Source organism: Podarcis cretensis (assembly GCF_951804945.1).
Source record: "Podarcis cretensis genome assembly, chromosome: 10".
Classification (NCBI taxonomy): domain Eukaryota; kingdom Metazoa; phylum Chordata; class Lepidosauria; order Squamata; family Lacertidae; genus Podarcis; species Podarcis cretensis.
In genome coordinates, this window is record NC_137179.1 from 43003188 (window position 1) to 43025673 (window position 22486).

General features: G+C 40.1%; 1 protein-coding gene across 8 annotated transcripts in view; it reads right to left on the reverse strand.

Annotated features, from left to right (window-relative positions):
* NAV3 (neuron navigator 3) overlaps window positions 1-22486 on the reverse strand; it is a 436309-nt gene that overhangs the window by 122207 nt on the left and 291616 nt on the right. For 7 of the 8 annotated variants that reach the window (XM_079991796.1, XM_079991792.1, XM_079991795.1 and 4 more), the window contains 4 exons: window positions 22227-22295; window positions 17149-17288; window positions 10888-11920; window positions 2200-2315 (listed from right to left, as the gene is read on the reverse strand). In XM_079991796.1, the coding sequence (XP_079847922.1) occupies window positions 2200-2315; window positions 10888-11920; window positions 17149-17288; window positions 22227-22295 (1358 nt within the window). The remainder of the gene's footprint in view (window positions 1-2199; window positions 2316-10887; window positions 11921-17148; window positions 17289-22226; window positions 22296-22486) is intronic. The other variant, XM_079991797.1, reaches the window with a different exon arrangement.

The following is a 22486-nucleotide window of genomic DNA, read 5'->3' on the forward strand; positions in this document are numbered from 1 at the left end:
GGAACTGGCTCTGTGAATCAATAATAGTACACAGGCAGTGGCGGAGAACAGGCAGTGGTGTGGCACGTCGCCCGAAGGGGCATGGTGCCCAGCGTGTGTGGGGGGGGCCCAGCCACGATGTCACCCCACTGGGATTCGTGGTGCCGGGGGCAATGTGCTCCCCACGCCCTCCTTCCTCCGCCAGTGTACACAGGGCAATTCTATGCATATTTACTCAGGAGTATAAGTCCTACAGTGCCACCAGAGCAAATTATTATCATTCAATTTTTGTATTAAGAAGAGGCCAGCAACTTGATTCTTTTATTAGGACAATGGCCTAAGAAACCACAAAAGCAAATTGAAGAAAATAGCTGGAAATGACATTTGAAAGTAAACTACAGGGAAGGAGAACCTGCTGCCCTCTAAATGCCTTTAGATTCCTACTCAGCCTCAGCCAGCAAAGTCAATGATTAGGAATGATGGAGGGTGTAGTCCAACAACATCTGAAGAGCCACTGGTTCTCCATCCCTTTCATATTGCCCCTGAATCTGGAGATCTGATTTAGTTATCATGCCTGTGAGGACCCATTCTCCATGCATTTGTCTAATTACCATTTGAAGCAATCGTAGTCAGTGGTCATCATCATTTCTCATGTCAGCAAATTCCATTAGGTAATCAAGATCTTATTTTCCTCTTTCTCCTGAATCTATGGCCTTTCAACTGCTTCAAAAGCTAATGTTAAGCAAAAGTGGGGAAAACATTTCTACCCACCTTCTCCACATCTATTATGGCCCTTCTCAGAAATGCTTTAGCCTTTCTTCGGGTGGAAGGTACTCAGATAATTCACGATATTTTTGGAACATTCTGGATTTATGTGTTTCTGCTATAGTAAGGCTGCAACTGTATGCTCAGAAGAGTACAGCAAGGATGAAGAACCTTTTTCAGTCTGAAGGTGGCAAGGCTGTTGGGGACCACATTTAGCAGTGGGAAGGGGCACCCCCCAAAAAAACCTTACATAGACACAGACAGACAACTATTACTCAGGGGAGGCATATATTAAATTCTTAGTAAGTCCAATTAAGTTTCACCTTACATTTTCTCCACAGACTATCTGTCCTGAATGTGCAAAAGGCAAAAAGACCCCAGTAGTTCTAGAAAATTACAAATAACATTGATGCACAGTTGAACTGCAAGCCCTACCTTACAGCTATTCAAAACCTCAAAAAAGTGAGGGGGAGAAATGCAACTGCACCTCAAAAACCGCATACATGCAATTGCAGAATAATGGATACTTATTACATATTTGCAAGGAACACAAGCCTAGCACTTTGCTGAGACATTTCCCCTTCTGTTTTGATCTCTGCAACAGATCTTTGTGAGGAAGGAGTACAGCTGCACATTTTGTACAACATCATCGTCTCCCCCCACTCTTCACCAGCTGTCTGATGAACAGTTGGTAGGTAGAAGGGGGCAAAGGGGACTGTATGCAATCTGACACTTGGGCCGAGTATTCCCCATCCCTGGTGTACAAATCAAAGCTCCTCCTGAACCAAAAGCTAGCATTGGGCAAAGACTGTTCAAAAGGAAGTCCATCAGTGACCTTCCAATCTAGCCACATACAGTGGAGGCAATAAAATAGCCAGAAATGTCAGTTAAAACACTTCTAATTAACTTTAGAATGTCTCTTTGCTAAGTAAGATTTACTTCTGAGTAAACTTTATAGAAGTATGTAAGTCACAGGGGAATCACAATTCAGCTCTCACGGCTCAGAACCTGCATTTTAATTCCACTTCCGCTTAACCAAGGAAACACAATGCTAAACCTAAAAACCATGTTCTAAAATTATTTTATTTTATTGAATTAATAATGTAAATCAATCTACCTATGATAATCCAAGACTTCAGGGTTAGGGCCTAGACCAGGCTTCCTGAAACTTGGTCCTCCAGATGTTTTAGGACTACAGTTCCCATCATCTCTGACCACTGGCCCTGCTAACTAGGGATCATGGAAGTTGTAGGCCAAAAACATCTGGAGGGCCGAGTTTGAGGAAGCCTGGCCTAGACTGGTTCAGGTACCCATGTAGATATATATACACACAATTTGTATTTTTTAAAACATTCTTTAGAATATTTGTATACAGTATTTTCTGTAAAGCACATCCAAATTGATTCATCCAAATTTCAAAATAAAGCAGCAAAAAATAAAATACACATTACTCACCAGATATTTCCTCTAGGCATTGTTTGGCAGTCTTACTATATGCAAGATCCATTTTTGTAGGACTGGTGCAGAAGTCAGCAGGTGGGAGAGAGGTACTGTCATTTTCTGAATGAGTTCTGAAATTAATCAAAGAGTTTCACTGTAGCACCTATAATAATCATAGCATTAACTGCCAAGTCCATGAATGGCAGGGTGGGACACATTTCATCAAAAGCCAGATTCTGGAAATGTCATTAGCACCTCTCTCTTTTTTCCTTTTTGCATAACTTCATAGTGCTAAACACTTCATCAGGACAGATAAGATTATATCCATATGTTGCAAGGGAGGAAAGTTTACATCTCTTTATATCACATATAACCAGACAAGGTGTCAAGGACTAAATGTCTTATCAAATTTCCCCTATAAGATGAAAGCTTAGTAGGAAGGGAATGGGTACATCAATTTACTGGTTAGGACGTGCTTGGTTAACCAGGCACATGCTGGGAATGGCAAGTTTCTAAATGTTCTGCTGCTTTTGTGTCTCAGCTAAAGAATTATAAAGGATAGAAGCAAAACATTGCTGCCAAAGGCCAGCACTGGAAATAAACAAACCTTGGCTATGGCTCCAGGTTAAGGTGGTGAGAGCTTAATCATGAGTCCAGGTTTGGCAGATACACCAAGTCAAACCATGGCTTAGCTGATGCATTGCACTGAACTGAACCCAAGGGACATGGAGGGAGTAAAGCAACTGCAATCTTTTCCTCGGATGTCAGCACACTTCCACAGTCCTGGTAAACTACAGCTGCCTTACCATGATGTACAAACCAGGCCAGACTCACTCCATGTAGCTAAAAAATGCTTTCATTTCTTGAGTTTCACAACCACCATACAATCATGTAGTTTTCAAAATTTTATTCATTATATCATTAAAAAATACTGTTGATGTTAATACACAGATTTTTTTCCTAACTGATGTCTCAATCCTCATACAGGTATTTAAAGACCAAAAAAAAAAAAAAAAGCAAAACTGTTTTCATTGTCCCCTCCAAGTTACGTGTAATAATAAATGATAATTTCCTTCCGGGTTAGTGCCTCCGGCAATGGCGGAGCTCCTCCGAACGGGAGGAACTTGCTCCGTGAAAAGTAGGGTCTGAACCGCCACGGCGAAGGCGGAGACCCACTGAAATCACAGGCAGAAGAAGCCTGTGAACTTGGGATTCGGCTGGCACCCTTTGCGCCTCCCCTACTCGCGGGGAAACCTTGTTTTGGGGATCCGGAGCGACGAAGGGTGAGCGGTGCGGTGTTTTGAATCGACTGCTTCTTTCACGGAGTGAAGCCGCATTGTTGCTGCCGGAGAGCGCTGACTTTTTCCTGTGGACAATTGGACTTTAAACAACAACCCGTGAGTAGTACGGAAAATTGGATCTTTAAATAGATTAATTTGACATCGAACGGGGAAGGTTCAAAACAGGAAGTCCGCCTTCCCCCTTTGTAAATAGACTGAAGCAAAGAGCTTACAAGTTAAGGTCTTGAAAAGCCTTATGTAAAGGATTAAACTTCAATCGATTGAAATTATTAGACCCCCCCTTGGAAGCAGGAGAAGAGGGGGGAAATTTTGGACCGTGTATCCTGAAGGAGAGAGTGATTAGAATTAAATTGCCACTGCTCTGAACCTGGGAACGGACTGACAGTGATTGACATTTTGGGAGAGTTCATTGACAGCGAAGAGAATGGATGTTGACAGTCGGTTGAATAAGAGAAATATATTGTTTCCATTGTCCGCTTCTGCGTTTAAAAGGGAGGAAAAGTAACTGAAAATTGAAACCAACTTTACTTTTTGAACTTTCTTTGAAAGGATTGATACAGGTGGAGACGGTTTCCCCCTAGAGGGAGCTTTTGAAACTGTTACAAGAGTGGAGCTGGGAAATCTCCAGCTGCTTGATAAGAAGTGTGGGAACTAGAGACTGACCTTGGACATTCGACAATGTCGACAGGAGAAGCCTTAGTAACTGCATTTTGCAAGATAAACTATTTGCTGGAACAGCTTCATAAAAAATTGGATGTTATGATTACTAAAACTGACATTTTGGGACCAAAAGTGAGCACCAATACAGAAATTATTCAGGATTTGACACAGGAATCTATTTTAGCAGGACAAATTGCTGAAAAGGAGGAGGAGAAAGTTGCTGTTGTCGAACCTAAAGCAATACAAAGGGGAGCCTTAGTCTTACAGAGGCAAATCGAAGACTATAAGTTGAGGCCCTTTATGATTGAAACTAGAAAAAGTCAGATTTTGAAGATCGGAGCCTGGCCTGGGTGTAAAAAGAAAGTTGGAAAGATCCCTCTATGCAGGGATTAACTGACTTTTGGAATATGGACTTGGGTCAGGAGGAGATTGGAGCTCGGGGGGCCTTTGGAGTTGGAGGAATTTTGAAACATGCCCGGAAATACTTTATGGATCCCAGCTTTAATTGTGGAAATTTGGCTGACCTGTCGAGAGGGAGTGGAGGTGTCGTTGGATTGGAGTTTCCTCGAGATCTGCTCTTTAGCATCAAAGAATATGAAGAAGAACTGCAGAAGGGATGTTGAAAAGAGTTAAGAGCCTCGGACATAAGATCTCCAGGTTGATGGACTGTATGGAGTGGACGGAAGTGTCTATCAGAGCCCGAGACCGGGGAGAGGAGATGGTGGAAGAAGATTGGAAGATTTAAAGTCCATATAGAGAAATATTGTAAAATTAATGAGTGACAGGAAAATGTTGGAATGAATTTTTATGGCCTTAGTAGAAATGCTATAAGGAGTTAAGCTTAAATAAGTATACTAATTTTAATGGAAATAAGATTAAAAATATGTTAAGACATTTATATGATAGAAAATGGAGAAAGATGGAAAGGAATTGCTAAAACAATTAATGGAAGTGGAATACAAAGAGGGAGGTGAGAGGAGGTCGATGATATAAGGGAATGAAAGTTAGAATATGGAAAAGGTATGATGTATGTTTTTAAATTGTTTTTGTTTTGTTTTGTTTAGTTCATTGTTTGGGTGATGTGTTGAGGTTGTGTTTTGTATGGCTTATTGTATTGTTTTATTTTTTCTTGTTCTTGCTCTTTTTTCCCCTCTTTCCTCTTTTTCCTTTTTAAAAAGTAATAAATATTATTATTTTTTAAAAAAATGATAATTTCACACCTCGGACAATCGAAAGGCATTGATATTTGCTTCTTCTGAAAACCGAAGGATTACCGTACATTTAGTCTGATTCAGAGAACTAGCTTGTTTTGTGAGTATCTGGCACTTTTTTTAGCGCCTGATAAAAACAGAGCACACCTTGGAATGCTTTTCTAAAAGCATGTCTTTTAGAAAATAACAACCTGTCAGCTCTTTCGCTATGTTTACTACTTCCAAGTTGCTTATCTAATGGGTTTATTCAAAAGCATGCTGAAATGGATGAGGAAGCACACTGCAGAGCAGAATGCATGATCCTGATAATATTTTTAAAATGTTTAAAAGAGCATCATAAACAGAAAATGACATCTGATAAAATATATTGCGCTTGACTTTTGAATTTATTTTTTCAAGTTTCTGAGAAATAGTGAAGGCAGATAAGTACTTTTTCATGTTTGGCTTTGGCCAATGCAATTATTAATTTACAGTAAACAAAGATTTGGCAGCCATGACCTGAGGCAAATGGCCTAGTACAGTTCTAATACTAAACAACAGCCTAATGCTGTGAAAATGAGCCAAGGAGAAACTTGAATTTCTGTGCCTCTGCTTTACTACTTCTTATTCTCCAAATCAGTGGTAAGGAGATTGAAAGAGTCCACCTTCAGTTTTGAATAAATCACAGTATCTCATTAACTCAGAATTCAGGAAACTATGGCAAACCCAAATCAAACTGTGGCTTCAGATTCTAGTTTATTAACTAACCAAAATCAGAATAAACCACATTTTCCTGAGTCTGAACGTAACAGGAAACTGTGTTTTATTCAAAGCTGAAAGGGGGAGCATTCTTCTTCCCTCATATAAGCAGGAGGGATGGAGAGAGAGACAGCAAGCCTGAGGCTCACTGCAGAACATCTTTGGGAAACCAAACCATGTTTTTTGTGTCTGTACTGGCCCTCTATATTTCAAAGTTCTTAGTTTGCGAGTTCTTGTTAACATAGACTCAAGTATCTAGGGTGACAAATCTGTGGCCCTCCAAATGTTGCTGGTCAACAATTCCTATCAGCTTGAGCCAGCATTGCCAATGGTCAGGGATGATGGGAGACAGAGTCCAGCAACATCCAAGCTTGTGCTAGGGAGCTGCAGAGCTGTGCGCTGTTAGATGTTCTAAGGTGAGAAAGCCTCAGCTTAAGGAGAATTAGACATGATGCAAACGATCCATAATTATGCTCTTCCATTAGTAAAAAGAAAAAAAGCAGCTGCACAAGAAGCTGAACCTCACTAGAAATGTGACATTGGGTGAGGAGTTGAACTATTTCCATGCTATTTTCTCCCAATTAAAATCTCAACCTCCTTCTGATGATTCTCTTTGCTCCACAGGGGAAAGTGTATGGATAACTTATATGGTACCTTAAGCTTTCCCAATGGAACTCATGAAAAGCTCTCAAAGGTTAATTTTCATGGGGGAAATGTTTCCAAGGCACAGCAGTCCCAACCAGATTTACCTCCTCCCTGGCTGTTATTAATTTAAACAAACACAATAGATCTTAATCACCTTCTTCTGCATGATGTCTATTTTAGCCGTTAAAAGGCATAAACTTTCTGAGATGCAGTGCACTCAAACTAACAGCGGCATACTGAGTACAGAGATAGCCTGCTGGGATGGGAAGACTACAGTGGCTTCTTATGAAATATGTTCACTCTGATCACGTTGGAAAAGCCTCCCTGTTTTTCAAACATATTTCATGTTTAAACCAGTTGACCCATCAAACTCAAAATGCCCATTTATCCAATTGACTGGCTAAGTTATATAAGAAAATAGACTACCTTCGGCTATGTTATCTTTCTGGTCTGTGTACTGCATTCTGCCCTCAATTAACCCCTCTAACTTAAATGATTGTTCTTGCTAAACGAGGCTGCACTTAGCTGAGCACAGAAACCAAGTCATTGTATGTCTATCTTTAAGAGCCATTATTCTGTGTCTGAACAAGCTTTTCCACAGATATCAAAGATTTCCTTAGCTATTCTCTGAAATTCCAAAAGCCATACAATTAATATGCCTTATACGGTTTGACAGGTTTCACTGCTTCAGTTGCCCTGAATGAATTCCAATGATTATTTGATTTTAAGACTAGGGCATAGTATCAATATATCACAGTGTTAAATATTAGGGAAAACAAAATCCAGATTCACACTTTTGTACAATGAATTAAGAAATGTACAAAAGCGAAAATGGGAAAATATTCTTTTTTTATTTTTGCCACCTACTTTAGCTCAGACTTGGCAGACCATTATTAAATGCACCACTTCAGCAATTCTGCTTGAGCCAAAGATACAACTGTGAAAATATCTAGGTTAAATACTTTGGACTGTCTGTTGCTGGAAATCTTAGTGCTAGCTTTGACTGGCAGAGTTTGGCCTGCTGCCACTTCAATTTCGCAACAATGAATGTAAATGACATAAACTGTTAATTCGCTCTTGTGCTCGTGCCGGTGATTTGCCATTTTAAGGACAGAGCCGCTTGTAATAAGCTTAGCATTATAATTCCTATGTTCACAGGCATACCAGCTAAGAAGCGGGTCTGGACTGAAAATGGTATTCAAATACTTGTGTAGACAAAAGAGAAGCTGCTTTCAAGGAGAAAAGGTTCAAACTGGCACCTAGCATCTGCACTGCACTCGCATAGCCCACTAATCACTAAAGCGATATGCACTATAAAATAATACACTCCTCTGTCCAGAACTTTCCATTCAAAACAGAATATTTGTTTCCTTCAGTATGATTCATTGCTTCAGTCTAATCGAAAACCGGTTGCCTGAAGAATACATCAATAAGGGGAGTTGCAAGTGATGGATGAGTCTATAGCTTGGTCAACATTTTAAGGTGAACTAACTTAATTCACACCTCTCAAGCTTCTTTAAAGCTTGCACTTCTCCAAACTTTGTGATCTAATTCTCAGTTCAAAACATGTGCAAAATGTCATGGCAAGATCCTAAAGTTATTTTAAAGCCCCATTCATGTATGTTTTTTTAAAAAGTAGATTTAGAGTGCATTAAATACACCAAAAACTAAGGCAGCCTTGGACTAAGGCAGTATAGTCATTACAAATCCACTAAGATGTGTCCATGCACACCAAAGTCATGTGTGGTACATAAAGAAGGCTGGGGGGGGGGGAGGAATGAACCAACTCTTTTGCTGTTTATAAGAGGTTCCCTGCCTTGTCATCTAGAAGAAATCTTCTACTTGCCATAGGCTACTAGTGAAATAGTGGTTTACAAGCATGAACTAAGGATGTTCCGTATATATGAGTATTAAAGCAGTTTTTGCTTAAATAAATTTGAAATGCAAATTTGAAATTTATATCAATCAGTCTTCTCATTTGAATTACAAATGCATCTCTTCTGCATTAGTAACGATCAGCCTTTCAGATAAACAGCAAAAGAGAGGCTCACGCTGATGTTCAGCCTTAGAGAGTTTCGAACGGTTTGCTGGAATGAAATATTAGTACCCAGAATATCTCCAACAGCCTACTCTCTTATATTAAATGCTTTGAACTAAAAATGTATAATTATTCTGTTGATTTTTATTCTGAGAAAATTGAAGATACTGGTCACAAGGATCTAGGTGAGCAGAGCCAGCCAGCCACCCAACCTCTCCACCCCACCAGGCTATGTGTGTTTCAAGTGAGTGGGGATGTCATTCCATTCAGCTCTACTGGCTGAGCCAGCTGCTGTCACCAGATGACACAAGCATCATTCCATTAGGGTTGTGCTCCCCATTCTACTTGCTATACATGCAGGTGGTAGGCCCATGGGGAGCTCCAAGGGTGGGGCTGAATGGACCTGGGATCCACTGAATCCCAAAGTTTGGTTGATGGCATTGAGGCTGATCCAGTGTGGGGTGGAGGGTAAGGATCAGGGGCGGAGGAAGGCGGGTGTGGTGGGGACTACCGGGTGTCACAACTGAGGGGGTGACAAAATGTAGGGAGACCTTAGACATAAAGCCAGTGTGTGAAAATCTCAGGTGCAAATCGGTGGTCAGCATGAGGATAGCTCACTGGGTAGCCATAGCAAACTGTAAAGCAGGATAAAATTTGCAAGGATAAAATGAAAGATAAACTGATATAAGCCATGAGCTTCTTAGAGGAAAGGGAGGGTAATACATAACAGTAGAATGCAATCACCTATCTTTCTGTTTTCTAAGATGCCCCACTTGGTTGTCATGTATATATTTATTACTATTAATATAGTCACCACTATTATTTTCATACCCATTTATGCTAACTATTTCAAAACCTATCAAAGACTCATATGCATACCAGCATACAGAATCTACAAGTTAATTTTTAGCTGACAAAAACAGTTATTCAGCTTAAATATATCCTATGATAACTGTGTGTTAGCTTCTTTAAAAAGCTTGAAACAGAACTTCATCCTTGTGAGTTTCCATTTCACGGAAGATCTAACTTTAAAATACTTAGCTACAACTTCTGTTTGTGGAAAACTGTGGGCTGAAAAAGGTACATGATGCAAGAAGATGCTCACAGGCCTGTGAGTTTTACTTCTAAATGCAGCACCATGAAAGGATAATGTAACATTGCCCCTACCATGTTCCCTGGAAGCCACATGGGGCCACTTGTTTCTGTGCTGCTCTTCGCATGATAGATAAAAAGAACTATCCAATCCAAAGATCATGTTGTTTTTAAATCTGCCTCCATATCTGTTGCTGAGGTACTGAAGCAGCATATATATCCTGGCCTGAGATCCCAAACTTTCAATGTTTTTAATTTAAGAACAAAACAGAATAGCTTCTAGTCAAGGTGGATATGATTTGATTTAAGTAAGACTTGATTTAAATCTTTTACAGAAAGACTCATTCTTGCTGGTATAATCTTAATATTTGCAACCAGATGAAGGTTTCATTTTCGGAATAATAAATTTTCAGAGTGGCTTTTACAGTCCTATAAAAAAAAATTACTGATTTGGTTATACTGTTAGAAATACATCAACAGATAATTATGAAATTATTGTGAGATTTAATAAGTTAACTGTTTATATTTGAACAACTTTTCTGCTGTACTTTATTGGAAGTACATTTCCTTAATAACAATTGAAACAATTTATTTAACTAAAACAATAACATTATAGCATATGTATCCATGTTTGTTAACTGATGTGGTTAAACAATTAGATTGAGTTTTAGCACACATGAAAAACTTAAAAGAAATCCTTATTTCATGATTAATAGCCTTTGGACTATAATGTAACTTAAATAGAAAACTATCTTTAGAAAGATTTTTAATAGACCAATCTTGGTCAATTAAAAATCTTTCTACAGATAGTTCTGAATGGAATAGACCAGGGGAGAAGACTCCCATGATTAACTTTTCTTAAGATGGTATTGCTGTGTGATCAGTTTTTTGCCATTGTTTTAAGCAACTGCGTTTTCTAAAATAATTAAATATATGGTGAAATATATTCAAATAAAACCACTTCTTTGAAAAATAGCATGCCACACTTAGTTACAGAAAAGGTAGAAACTCATCTTACCTATAAATAAATGGTGCTACTGTGGCCGTATTTGGGTGGCTGTATTGCTGTTGCTGAGGAAGTTGCACAATACTGCTTCCTGGTGCTTGCCCACTAGTTGCAGCAATGGAGAGAGCAGCAGACGAACTAGGGGTAAGAGCCGTACTAGATTCCTTTCCTTCAGAAGAGGGAAGACCAGAAGGAGTGTATGCTTTCTCATTACCTTGCGATTTTGCTGTTGACTGGGGTTGGTTCCCCTTTGCACTCCTCAATTTTTCCGCCTCTTTACTTCCTGAACATGCCGGTGAAGTACTTTGCTTTGATGTCGGTACTTTTGATCCAGGTTTTGGTATACCACTAGATGAAGGTATTAGACTTTCCTTCTTGGCTGATGCAGCCTTGTTCCCCTTGGGGATCAGGCTCGCAATTTTTGAGGTCTTTTTTGCAGGTGTCTCCGTGGCCTGGTCCTTCTCTTCCTTCGCCGTCTTCTCAGTGCAAACTTTGTTTTTGTCCCTGCTCTTTTCCTCTTTGTCCTTTGGCTGTAGCAAAGACTTTTTATTGCTGAGATTTTTGCTTCCAGCTTTTGGAGGGGTTAGTTTAGGTGATATTTTAGGGCTGCTGCTGCTGGTGGAGCCACCACTGTTGAGACCACCGCCAAAGCCGTCCATTTCACCACAATCTAAAAAGGCTTCTTCGTCTCTCCCGCTGTCACTAGGACCTGAACTGGATGACAAGGGAGGCCGCAAAACAGTCCTAGCATTAACCAACTTGAATTTCTCTAACATGGATTTCTGCCCAGATGAAGGAGTTTTGGGCCCTTCAGAAAGGGGTGGCTTAAGCCTATCTGAAGGTGGCGTAGGAGAGGTTGCGGGACTGGGCTGCTTGACAGACAGCATGGTAGAGGTGGCACTGTGTTTGACATTCATGGATTTGCTGCGCCAAGGCTTGCTGGCACTTGGAGAGGGGATGGCAGAGACCGGCTGCTGCCCAGTGCTGGTGGGATGCTGTACATTTCCATTCATGCCTGCAGATGGATGAGGACCTTTGGGTGATTCTGGTTTTGAAAGAGAAAAACACGAGGGCATTAAAATTGCAGAGCTCCCCAAACTATGCATTCCAAATGATGATGATGGATGATGATGATGATGATGATGGATTTAAATTTGTATACTGCCCTATGCCTGCAGGTCTCAGGAAAGTTCTAACATAAAAACACACAATACATAATAAAAACAAAAACAATCCAATAATCTTTCAATTAGTTGCACAATTGAAAGCACTGTGGGAACTGAGCCTTCTAAAACATGTTCCCATTGACCTAGTTTAAATACGTAAGCCTACCCTCTTATCGTTTCTCCAAACTTGTCAGAAACTTAAGTACAGAAATACCTTTTGATTGCTTAAATTATTTTCCTCACAAATCATGCATTATAATTGCTGTTTTATGCTCAGCAAAAAGCGTTTTGGATTGGAGGAAGCTTCAGCCGCCCACGTATTAACAGGAGCTCCAGATTACAAAAGGATATGGCACTGGGCTGGTGGGTAAAAGGAAGAGGAACATGAATCTGTAATTATTTCCTTAAAAAAATAAATGGATGGAACTAACAGCCTTGTCCTAGAAGCCACTGTGCAAGTGAGAAAGTGTATAACTGCATGCTGCAAACAGATTCAGAATATTGGCTTGGAACAGAAACCTAGGGTGATAACAGTGAGAAGGATAACAGGAGGAATGAATCAAGATCTGAAATAATATTCTTATTGTGACATGCTAGAGGCCCTTTTGGCCACTACAGAGTCACCAAGGTCAACACAAGCCTATGTATCTGATTTAACAGGATTGAAAGTGACAGACAGCACAGTAGGATAGGTCTGCCCCACTTGCCTCATGTAGGGTCCCCTCTAGCTATGTCGGCACCAGCCACTTCCACCTGCACAGTCACATCCATCAAATCGGGGGTAAATTAAGGCTGACACTGACTGCTCTCTGGCCTGGTTAGATTAAGGTTACCAATACCTGGTATAAAAAATCCACCCCGTGACCTTAACAGCAGCATGGAGGTATGGCATTCAGCAGGTGCATTTTATCTCGGGGCTTTAGCTCTATGACATGACTACTAAAGACATAAGGGCTCCTATGGGCAACATGAAGGAAATATCAGAAAGGTCAGGTGTAGGATTTTGTATGCAAAAGGAGCTACACCAGAAATATTTGTAAGATAGAGGATAAGGGGAATAAATGAAGCTGAAGCAAACAAAGTATGGAAGTAAAGGAATAGCAGTGATGAAACCATTCATACAAGGGTGGTGTTGCTGTTTTCAGTGGTTTACCCAACAAATATATTGGTGGAATTGAATCTCAGTAATAAAAATAGGACAGGGCTAGAAATTACCTGAGCAGATGGTATCACTATAAATTAAATAAAGGGAACAATTGAATTGAATCAGAACAAGATTGAAATTTCCACAGGCCTCAAGCTTGAAAAGGATTGGGATAATTTAACTCCCATGTTTCTTTTTAATACTGATCATGCCAAAAAGCTTCAAGACTGAAGTGCTTAATAATACTAGGGATGCTTGAGAAATTAGTTTTCTGTGAATTCAGATGTCACATGACCTGATCTCCACCATGTGGACTGATGCGTAGATTGAAATGTAATGTTGCTCTCGGCTCAAAAATCATGCCAACATGCATTTGACCATGCACACTTCAGAATAAAATATGTTTAGAATTCCAGACACTGAGATACAGTATGCATTTATCTACATATTTTGTCATGATATACGTGTTATAAGCGTGTGTGTAAAGCGTGTTCTCCTTCATGGAGAGCACGTGTTGCGGTGGGGGCCGCCAGGATACTCCAAGTTGGGGGGCGGGCTAATTGATCGTTGGCCACTGATGCGATTGGGGCTTCCCTTGTTGTTGGGAAGAAGTTAATGTTGCCATTTATTGATTGACAGCCAGAAATAGTAAAACTCCTTGCACGAGGCTAGGGCTTCCTCTTTTCGCCCATGCATTGGATTGCCCGTCCCTCCCTCCCTTAGAATAGGGTTGTTTGCTTTGACCTTGCTATGCCTGTCATGGGGTCGTCTGCTTTGGAGCGGGGGCCTGGTAGGAATTTTGTACATCTGGCTGATTGGCTGGGGCCATTTGGTTTTTGCCTACTGCATAGCAAATCGTCACAACTTGTAAGGTTCGCGGTTAGGCATTGGTTTATGGTTTGGTTGGTTGAGGGGCATGGATTGGCTGTGCCTGCCCCTCTAATGCTGCTGCTGCAAGGGATTCCGTTAAAGGAATTGGGAGCTAACTATTGCTTGTCCACTCTGTCAAGGGGGCTCGGGCCATAGCAATGAGCTCCTGGTTGCATTTGGGGTGAGGGCAGGTTCCCTGCTCCACATAACCCCCAAGTGTACTCCCCCATTCTGACTTTCGCATCGTGCGGAATGTCAGTCTGTCCCCCATGGTGGGGGCAGATAGTCGCAACCAATGCCTACGCAACCACTCACAAATTTGTATTTTAATAAAGTTGTGGCCAAAATTATGCCAAAAATCTTAAACAAAAATTTCTGTGTGATGTGTGAGTTATTGGGGTGGACCTGGGGACCTCGACACGCAAATACAGATTTTTGTGCAGATTATTTTGAAGCGTTATCAGATTCATGTAGAAATGGTGCAAAGAAGACATAAGTGAACACATAAATTATTGACAGTCCTACATACAGGAAAACATAGGGCGTTCAATGGTGTTGCTAAGATGACAGTAACACTCCTGTCAGCAGAACAGGGAGGGAAGTAATTTGCATTGGTACCAGTGGCAGCTTCTCTCCCAGTGCAAACAAAACCTTTGGGTGAGGACAGATTTTCTGTAGGATTGTGCAAGGAGTTAAAAAGAAACCCTACCCGGCTCATCATAGCCCTGATCCTGATCACACCCCCCCCCCCAATTGCTGCTATTTAAAGTAGAAAAAAATAACTACAAAAGGCAAAAATTACATTTATTGTTTCCTATGTGAACGTAATTTGGTTTGGAATAAACCAAGCTAATTTGGAAAACAAAGCAAAGATTTGGGGAAAGGAAGTGTTAAATAGTGATTACTCCATAGAAAACCACCAGTTATGTTTGCCCAACCACTGTACATAATTTAATTATTTAGATCACTTTTCCAGTTAGCTAAAAAGGATTTATAGCATGGATTTATGCTATTTAGTTCCACAGTATGTCAAAGAAAATACTCTTTCTGTATATGTAGCTAATGGTTTCAATTTGGAGCCCGTGACACAAATGGAAAAGCAAGCCTGAGGACCCAATAAAATAATCTGAGAATAATAGTTTGAAAAGAAATTGTAGCAGCATTTTTTTGTCCTGAAAGCAGAGATTCTGCTTTTACACATTAAATCATATTTGTATATGGCTTAGCGAATCAGTGACTAGCTTCACCAAGAACCTACCAGGACTATCAGTTTAGTCTTCAAAATATTAGACTTGCATAGAGGAGCAAGAGTGTGCATTCGAGGAAACTCCATCCTCAATTCCCCAGCACCACAAACGTGATAAGACATTCATGCCTCATCAGGATTTTCAGTTGTGTGGAGGCTTCTAAGCATCTTCCATCAAACACACACAGAAGCTTCTCTCAATTTTTAAATTCAATGCACAAAGCTCTGAGAGAAGCCCTCGCTGAAGGGGGAAATTAGGGCAGTGCTTATATTTGAAACCATTTTTTAGGATCCACTTTATTCAGGAAAATGTTTTCTTTTTCAGGTTCAGCAACTCTGCAGATTGGGTTATGGAAAATGTCTGCAGGTTGCTCTAATTTAATAGCCAAGTGTCCCTGTAGTGCTGCATATGGTATTCTAAACCCCCTCCATTATTTATTTATTTTTATTTATCTACTGCAAATTTATTCCTACAGTAGTAGTAATGGGATTGATTTTGGCAAATAATAAGATTAACCTTTAAGGGAAGCTTTTGATGCAAGGTTAATTGTACAGCTACTCAGCACAAACAGCATGGATTATAAATATGAAACCCATAAATTATTATGAGATGTGAAGTATTCTGAAGATTCTCTTATGGCATAAAGGAACAATCAAATTATGGATAGTCATGCAAATTAGAACCAACTGTTTTCCTTTAAGTCCTTTGTTGCTCTCCTGATATATACTACCAGTATATATCTTGCTACTGTTTATTTTTAAAGCCCACGATTAACCTAGCAATCAAAATGCATTACCTCTAAAGTATTATTAAGATTCCTTTACACCAGTAATTATTATGTTGGGTAACAAACATGATGTAACAGGTTCTCCTTCAATGTCTAAAGCGGGGTTGTCAACCTGGTCCCTACCACCCACTAGTGGGCGTTTCAGGATTTTAGGTGGGCGGTAGGGGGTTCTATGGCACAAGCTGAATCCTCCTTCCATTGAACACTGGTGGGCGGTAAGGAAACGTTACCATCAAGAAAGATGCATTAGTGGACAGTAGGTAAAAAAAGGTTGACTACCCCTGGTCTAAACGATGCTCCATAGGCATCAAATTCTCTTAATTATGAGGTGGATCATAAACCATATTGAGTCCTACCACTACCCAAAATAGGTAGAGAATAACAGATTGAACGCGATGATAAGTAATGAAGATGAAATGTTAATATTGCTTAAAGAAATATCCTTAGAGAAAGATACCACAATAAAACTTGCTTGGTACAGAAATTTGCAATGCCTATGTGAATTAATTCCTCCCCCACATCTAACTGAACACTGGTGCTCATTCAATGACATCTACTCCCACCTTGTGGTAAAGCTGCTGCACATTGCTTTTTTAAAATGTTCTATTTTCCTGACCCCTGAGATAGGAAAAAAAAGAATATTTCACTGACTGAATATATGCAAGAATGATATTCTTGAAGGCAGAAGGTATATAATTTACCACAAGTGCGAAAGAGATACTACAAGTATCATCCTTGATGCAGGATGCTTTACGACTTCATTCAACACTGTGCCATCACCAAATGTTAGATTTTATAAAGTTTCCACTGCTTAGGATTGAAATCTACCCCAAAAAAACAGCTGCTGAAAATTTATATATATCCAACTGCAGCTCAAAACGTTAGACATCTTTTGCCAGAAATAGAAGGATCCTCAGAGCCCAATTGAAAACTCAACAATTATATTCTACTTATATCTCAGAATTAGTATTTTAAACATTTCATCTTTTTTTCCTGACTTGTGTAGAACCTTTACAGATTTGTATGCTCAGTAAGCCTGGCATCCATTCAAACACTTACCTTTTTCATTTCCATTTGCATATTGTGGAGGCTTGTTTTTGTCAATGCTATTAAAGCTCTGACTTCTCCGATTTAAATTTGAGGCTCCCTGGACTTTGGTACTGCTGCCTGCAGCTGGCACCCTTGAGGGCCCGGGAAGCCTAGAATAGCACAGTCAGAAATGAATTTCTTGCAAGTGCATATGAGACAGTTAACTTTTCAGTTGCAGAATAAATTCACAGAGCTGATCAACAATGGTTTTAAGGAAGGTAATGACAATGAACAACAACATAATTAATGGTTAGTTAGACCATGGACAAAAGGAACACCTTAAACGGTACAAAAGAAGAAAATATGATATATACAGTCAGAGACAAACATATAAGGATCCTTTGCATTTTCCATTTACACTGCAAAAAAGATTCACCCATGTTTTTCCAGGAGCCATACAACTGTTTTATTCAAATAGTTCAGTTCCATATATTTCTAAGATAAATATAACAAAGCTAAAACAACCCGTGGAATACAGTTTAGTGGAAATATATACTCTAAACACAGTTTTGAAAATAAGCACTATACTCCACGAGTGCTTTATTTCTTCTTTTGTTCCAGAAACTCAGATATCTGCAGAAGGCATTAGATGGTAAGATGAGAAATTCAACATTTTACATTGCTCACATCTTCATTACTTCAAATGAAAACTCTTGAATTAAAGAGATCTGCTCAGGCTACATATTTCACTTGTTGGTATTTGCTGCCACCATCTGAAATATCCTGGGTATCAGAGTTAACAATAAAGATGCCATTCTCTGCAATAAGTACAGACCCACATTGTAATTATTTTGATTTGATTGTCTGGTGTAGAGATTAAGCAGTGTTGCATTGTCTGACAAGCTGCCAATAAAAATAAATTGCTCTAGTTCAATGCACACAACTGGTACCTCAACAGACTTAAGGACAGGTTAAATAAGGATTGTGAATGTTACCTAGAAACAGGTGTTACTAGTTTAGGATATTTCAAACATTTGCATTGTGAAATGCTAATAGCTGCCACAGTGGGAGAAAAGAGAGAAAATGCAAGAAGAAAATGAAAGGGGGCATTTGTTTAAGAAAGGGCTTTGCTTACTATAGTGGCACATCAAGAGAGCATATTTCAATATAAAACTGCAGTTGTTTAACTACTATATCTCTATCTAAGCAGGTCACCACTTTGTGAAGTAGGTAACTGGAAAATTGTGATGTTAGATGTCTAATAATCCATGTTACTTTTTAGTTTATTCTGGCTGTTGGCCTGTTCCTTTGGAGTCTGCACTGTCAGCAAATCTAAGCATACAAAACTTTATCATGGCCTATAAAATCCACATAAGACTGGGGCACTGTTAGTGAGTGGTTCCCTAGACCTCTGAGGGCACCGGTGCGTAACTTAGGGGTACTTTGCTGTCAGCTTTGACTGGTGTCCCAGCTGTGCCCCTATCTGGACGGGGATAGCCTAACACCTGTTGTTTATGCTCAGGTAACCGCTAGGTTAGATTACTGCAACACCTTATATACAGGGCTTTTTTTTTTTCAGCTGGAAGTCACTGGAACTCAGTTGCATTCATGGTGAGTTCTGGCACCTCCTTTTATAGAAAACTAGCACTGGATATGAAGGGCTACTTCTGAAAATGGTTTGGAAACTTCAACTGGTGCATAAGTTGGCAGTGAAATTGCTCATCGAGGGAAGACAGTTTGATTAAACTGTCTTCTGGCCCAAATACTGATTCTGGCCCAACTGCAGCAGTTGCCAGTTAGTATTTAGGCCCAATTCATAGTGTTGCTTTTGAACAACGAAGCCTTCACGGCTCAGGACTGAAATATTTCAAGGACCGTCTGTCCCTATATGGACTACCTCAACTAAACCCTGCAATAATCATTTGAAGCCCTTCATCATGTGCCTCCTCCATGAGAGGTTTGGAGGGTGGCAACACCAGAACAAGCATTTTCTGCGCTGCCCCCCCCCCCTTTGGAATGGTGTCCCCAGGGAGGCTCACTTGGCACCCTCATTACATACCTTTAGATACCACCAGGCAAAAATGCTTCTCTAGAAGCAGACCTTTGGATGATTAACATTCTATGGGCTTTTAAATGTGTCTGTGGCAGGGATGTTATTGGCTTGTTTATGTTTTATTGTGTATTTTGGGTTCTCATTTTATATTTTTATGTTGTGAACCACCCTGTGATCTTCAGATGAAGGGTGGTATACAAATTCAATTAACAACAACAACCAATCTATGGCTACGGATCCAGTTAATTTACAAATATACAAAAATGCATGTTAAAATTCAGTTGCTTATACAGTGGTACCTCAGGTTAAGAACTTAATTCGTTCTGGAGGTCTGTTCTTAACCTGAAACTGTTCTTAACCTGAGGACCACTTTAGCTAATGGGGCCTCCCACCACCACCACACGATTTCTGTTCTCATCCCAAAGCAAAGTTCTTAACTTGAGGTACTATTTCTGGGTTAGCGGAGTCTGTAACCTGAAGTGTCTGCAACCCAAGGTACCACTGTATTAATAACCATATTTCTCAGGTACCTCCCTCCCTATATTCCAGTTAAGAAAACGAGGCGGGAAACAGCCCAAAAGCGCCTTTGTAATACTTGAAAAGAGATCTCAAGGCTATTGTCACACACACACACACACACACACACACACACACACACACTTCATTCCATTTCCAGTCATTCTCCCACAGAATCATTTAAGCAACAAAGGAAATGCAAAGTATAAAGGAACAGGTAATTCACAAGGAACATACTTCTAGTCAAAAATGTACAAACACTGTTATAAATTTATATCATTAGACAAGAAACAGTTGTTAGAGCCCAGACATGATGAATTGTGAAGGAGACAAGAGAGCCTACAATAAATGCAGACTGAAAACCTATGACCACAGGTGCACAACAACTGTGCTTTGGTATAGCTCATTCCAGGCTATCACCAGCAGTTCAGCTTACAATAGAAAACTGATGCCATACATTGGATTACACAGCTGATAGTTCATTGTTAGCAATGAACTGCAAAGCAAATAATGTGAAGTTTCATTTTTTAACTACACATAATCAACACGGACTGAACAAAACAAGAGGAGCTAGGAGTCCTCCTTTAGGAAGTAAATGCACAGATTTTAGTGTTTATAATAGAGAAGTCACAATCAATGGCGGAGGTAGAACAGGCAATCAACATGCAAGCCATCTAAGACTAAGATTTTGTTTCATTTAAAGACAATTCATTGTTTCAATTCATTTAATTCCCAGCTCCACACAAACAAAAGTTGTCCCTAACAGTAGAAATTTCACACAATACTTTATTAAATACATTTCAGGCTGAAGCAGTGCTAATTCTTCTACCCAAGTGGTTCTTAAACTATTTTCATAGGAAGCTGTCGCACTGAGTCAGACCTTTTAATTCAGTATCATCTACACTGGCTAGCAATGGCTGAGAGCTTCAGAATATTTACTAGCCCTGCCTGGAAACTATGTGCTTTTACCACTGTGTTACAGCCCTTCCTGTCAGGGGTCCCTCAATGAAAAGACTGATAAAGGCATAAATACTCATTCATTGCTTTTCTGATCTTACTATATTACCCTTGCAGTGCCCAGGCTGCATGTGATATCCACATTCTAGGGTTCAACTTACATAAAATGAGCAGCAGACCCCAAACTCTACACTAGCAATCAGGAATATAGGCAAGAATGGTCTGCAATAGACAGATTCTGACAATAACTTATGGGATGCTTTAAGTGGCAGCCTAATAAATGCAGTAAAGAAGGGATCCAAAAGGTGAAGTTTGAGCAGTATTGTTCTAATCCTTTCCCACACTAACAACCCTCCTGAACATGCTTACATTTTAAAATTTACAGTTGTTTTCCACCAAGATAAACAGTATCATACAGTTCAATTTCTGCTCTATTGAGCTGGGCCAATAAACTGAAAAACTGATTAGTAGAATTTATATTCACTTGTGAACCAAATTATGGGAGCAGACAGACATAACCTGAATAAAGAGCTTGCAGTGGTGCTGTGATGTCACAACTGAGCCAATATATGTCCTTGACTACTACACCCCTCTTTGGATCATTCACTCGCTGCTAGCCTTCTACAGCTGATTAAAAGCCACAAAGCTTTATTTAGCCAAGTACCTGAAATGGGATGCTTCCCAGCTCAGGCACCCAAGTGCATGATAGGTTGTTAATTTTTTTCCAGACAGGTAGCGGAGGCACAGCAAAAGTTGGCAAAGAGTAAGGGGCAATGTGCAGGGACGCAGGTGGCGCTGTGGGTTAAAGCCTCAGCGCCTAGGACTTGCCGATCGAAAGGTCGGCAGTTCAAATCCCTGCGGCGGGGTGCGCTCCCGCTGCTCGGTCCCAGCGCCTGCCAACCTAGCAGTTCGAAAGCACCTCCAGGTGCAAGTAGATAAATAGGGACCGCTTACCAGCGGGAAGGTAAACGGCGTTTCCGTGTGCGGCTCTGGCTCACCAGAGCAGCGATGTCACGCTGGCCACGTGACCCGGAAGTGTCTCTGGACAGCGCTGGCCCCTGGCCTCTTAAGTGAGATGGGCGCACAACCCCAGAGTCTGTCAAGACTGGCCCGTATGGGCAGGGGTACCTTTACCTTTACCTTTAAGGGGCAATGTGGGTACGAATGACAATTGTGGATTTCATTGTATGATTCTCTATCAACAGTTCAGATGCAAAGTTTCCCCTGTGGCAGAGCTAAATAATATGCTTCAAGTCTGTCTCTAGTCTGTGTGTTGAGCAAGAAGCATAAGAGCACTAAAATCCCTCTAGAAACTTGACAGCTCATTTAAATCAATTATTTTACATACAGTATGCTAAGTTGCAACACACAGATATCCCTACAGCTATTATACAAAGCTGTTATTTTTGCAGTCTTGGGCAAGGCTTTTCCACTGGCCAACTAAAAATTATGCAAAGCTTGCATTTAAAAGCTATGGTGATAAAGAGTTGAATGTCTACTGTGGTTTAAAGAATAAAATGCCAGTGGGCAGTGACTCCATTAAGTATCACTAGCAAGCAATAAATTAGAGATGTTAACTGACCTAGAAGGCTTTTTTTGACTGGTTGCAATCCCACTGTGATTAGACTGAGTTGCATATCTGGCTGTCAGACTGTATGAGAAGAAACAGAGAAATTGAATTAACGAATTATTATTTTTTTTGGAATATGCATAAAAAGCAAAAACTTACCACCAGATGATGACTTAATGTTATGCAAATAGAACATGGATAGAAAACAAATTAATCAAAGAATGCATTAAATGTAATGATTATACCATGAGTTTTCAAAGTACGGACTATGT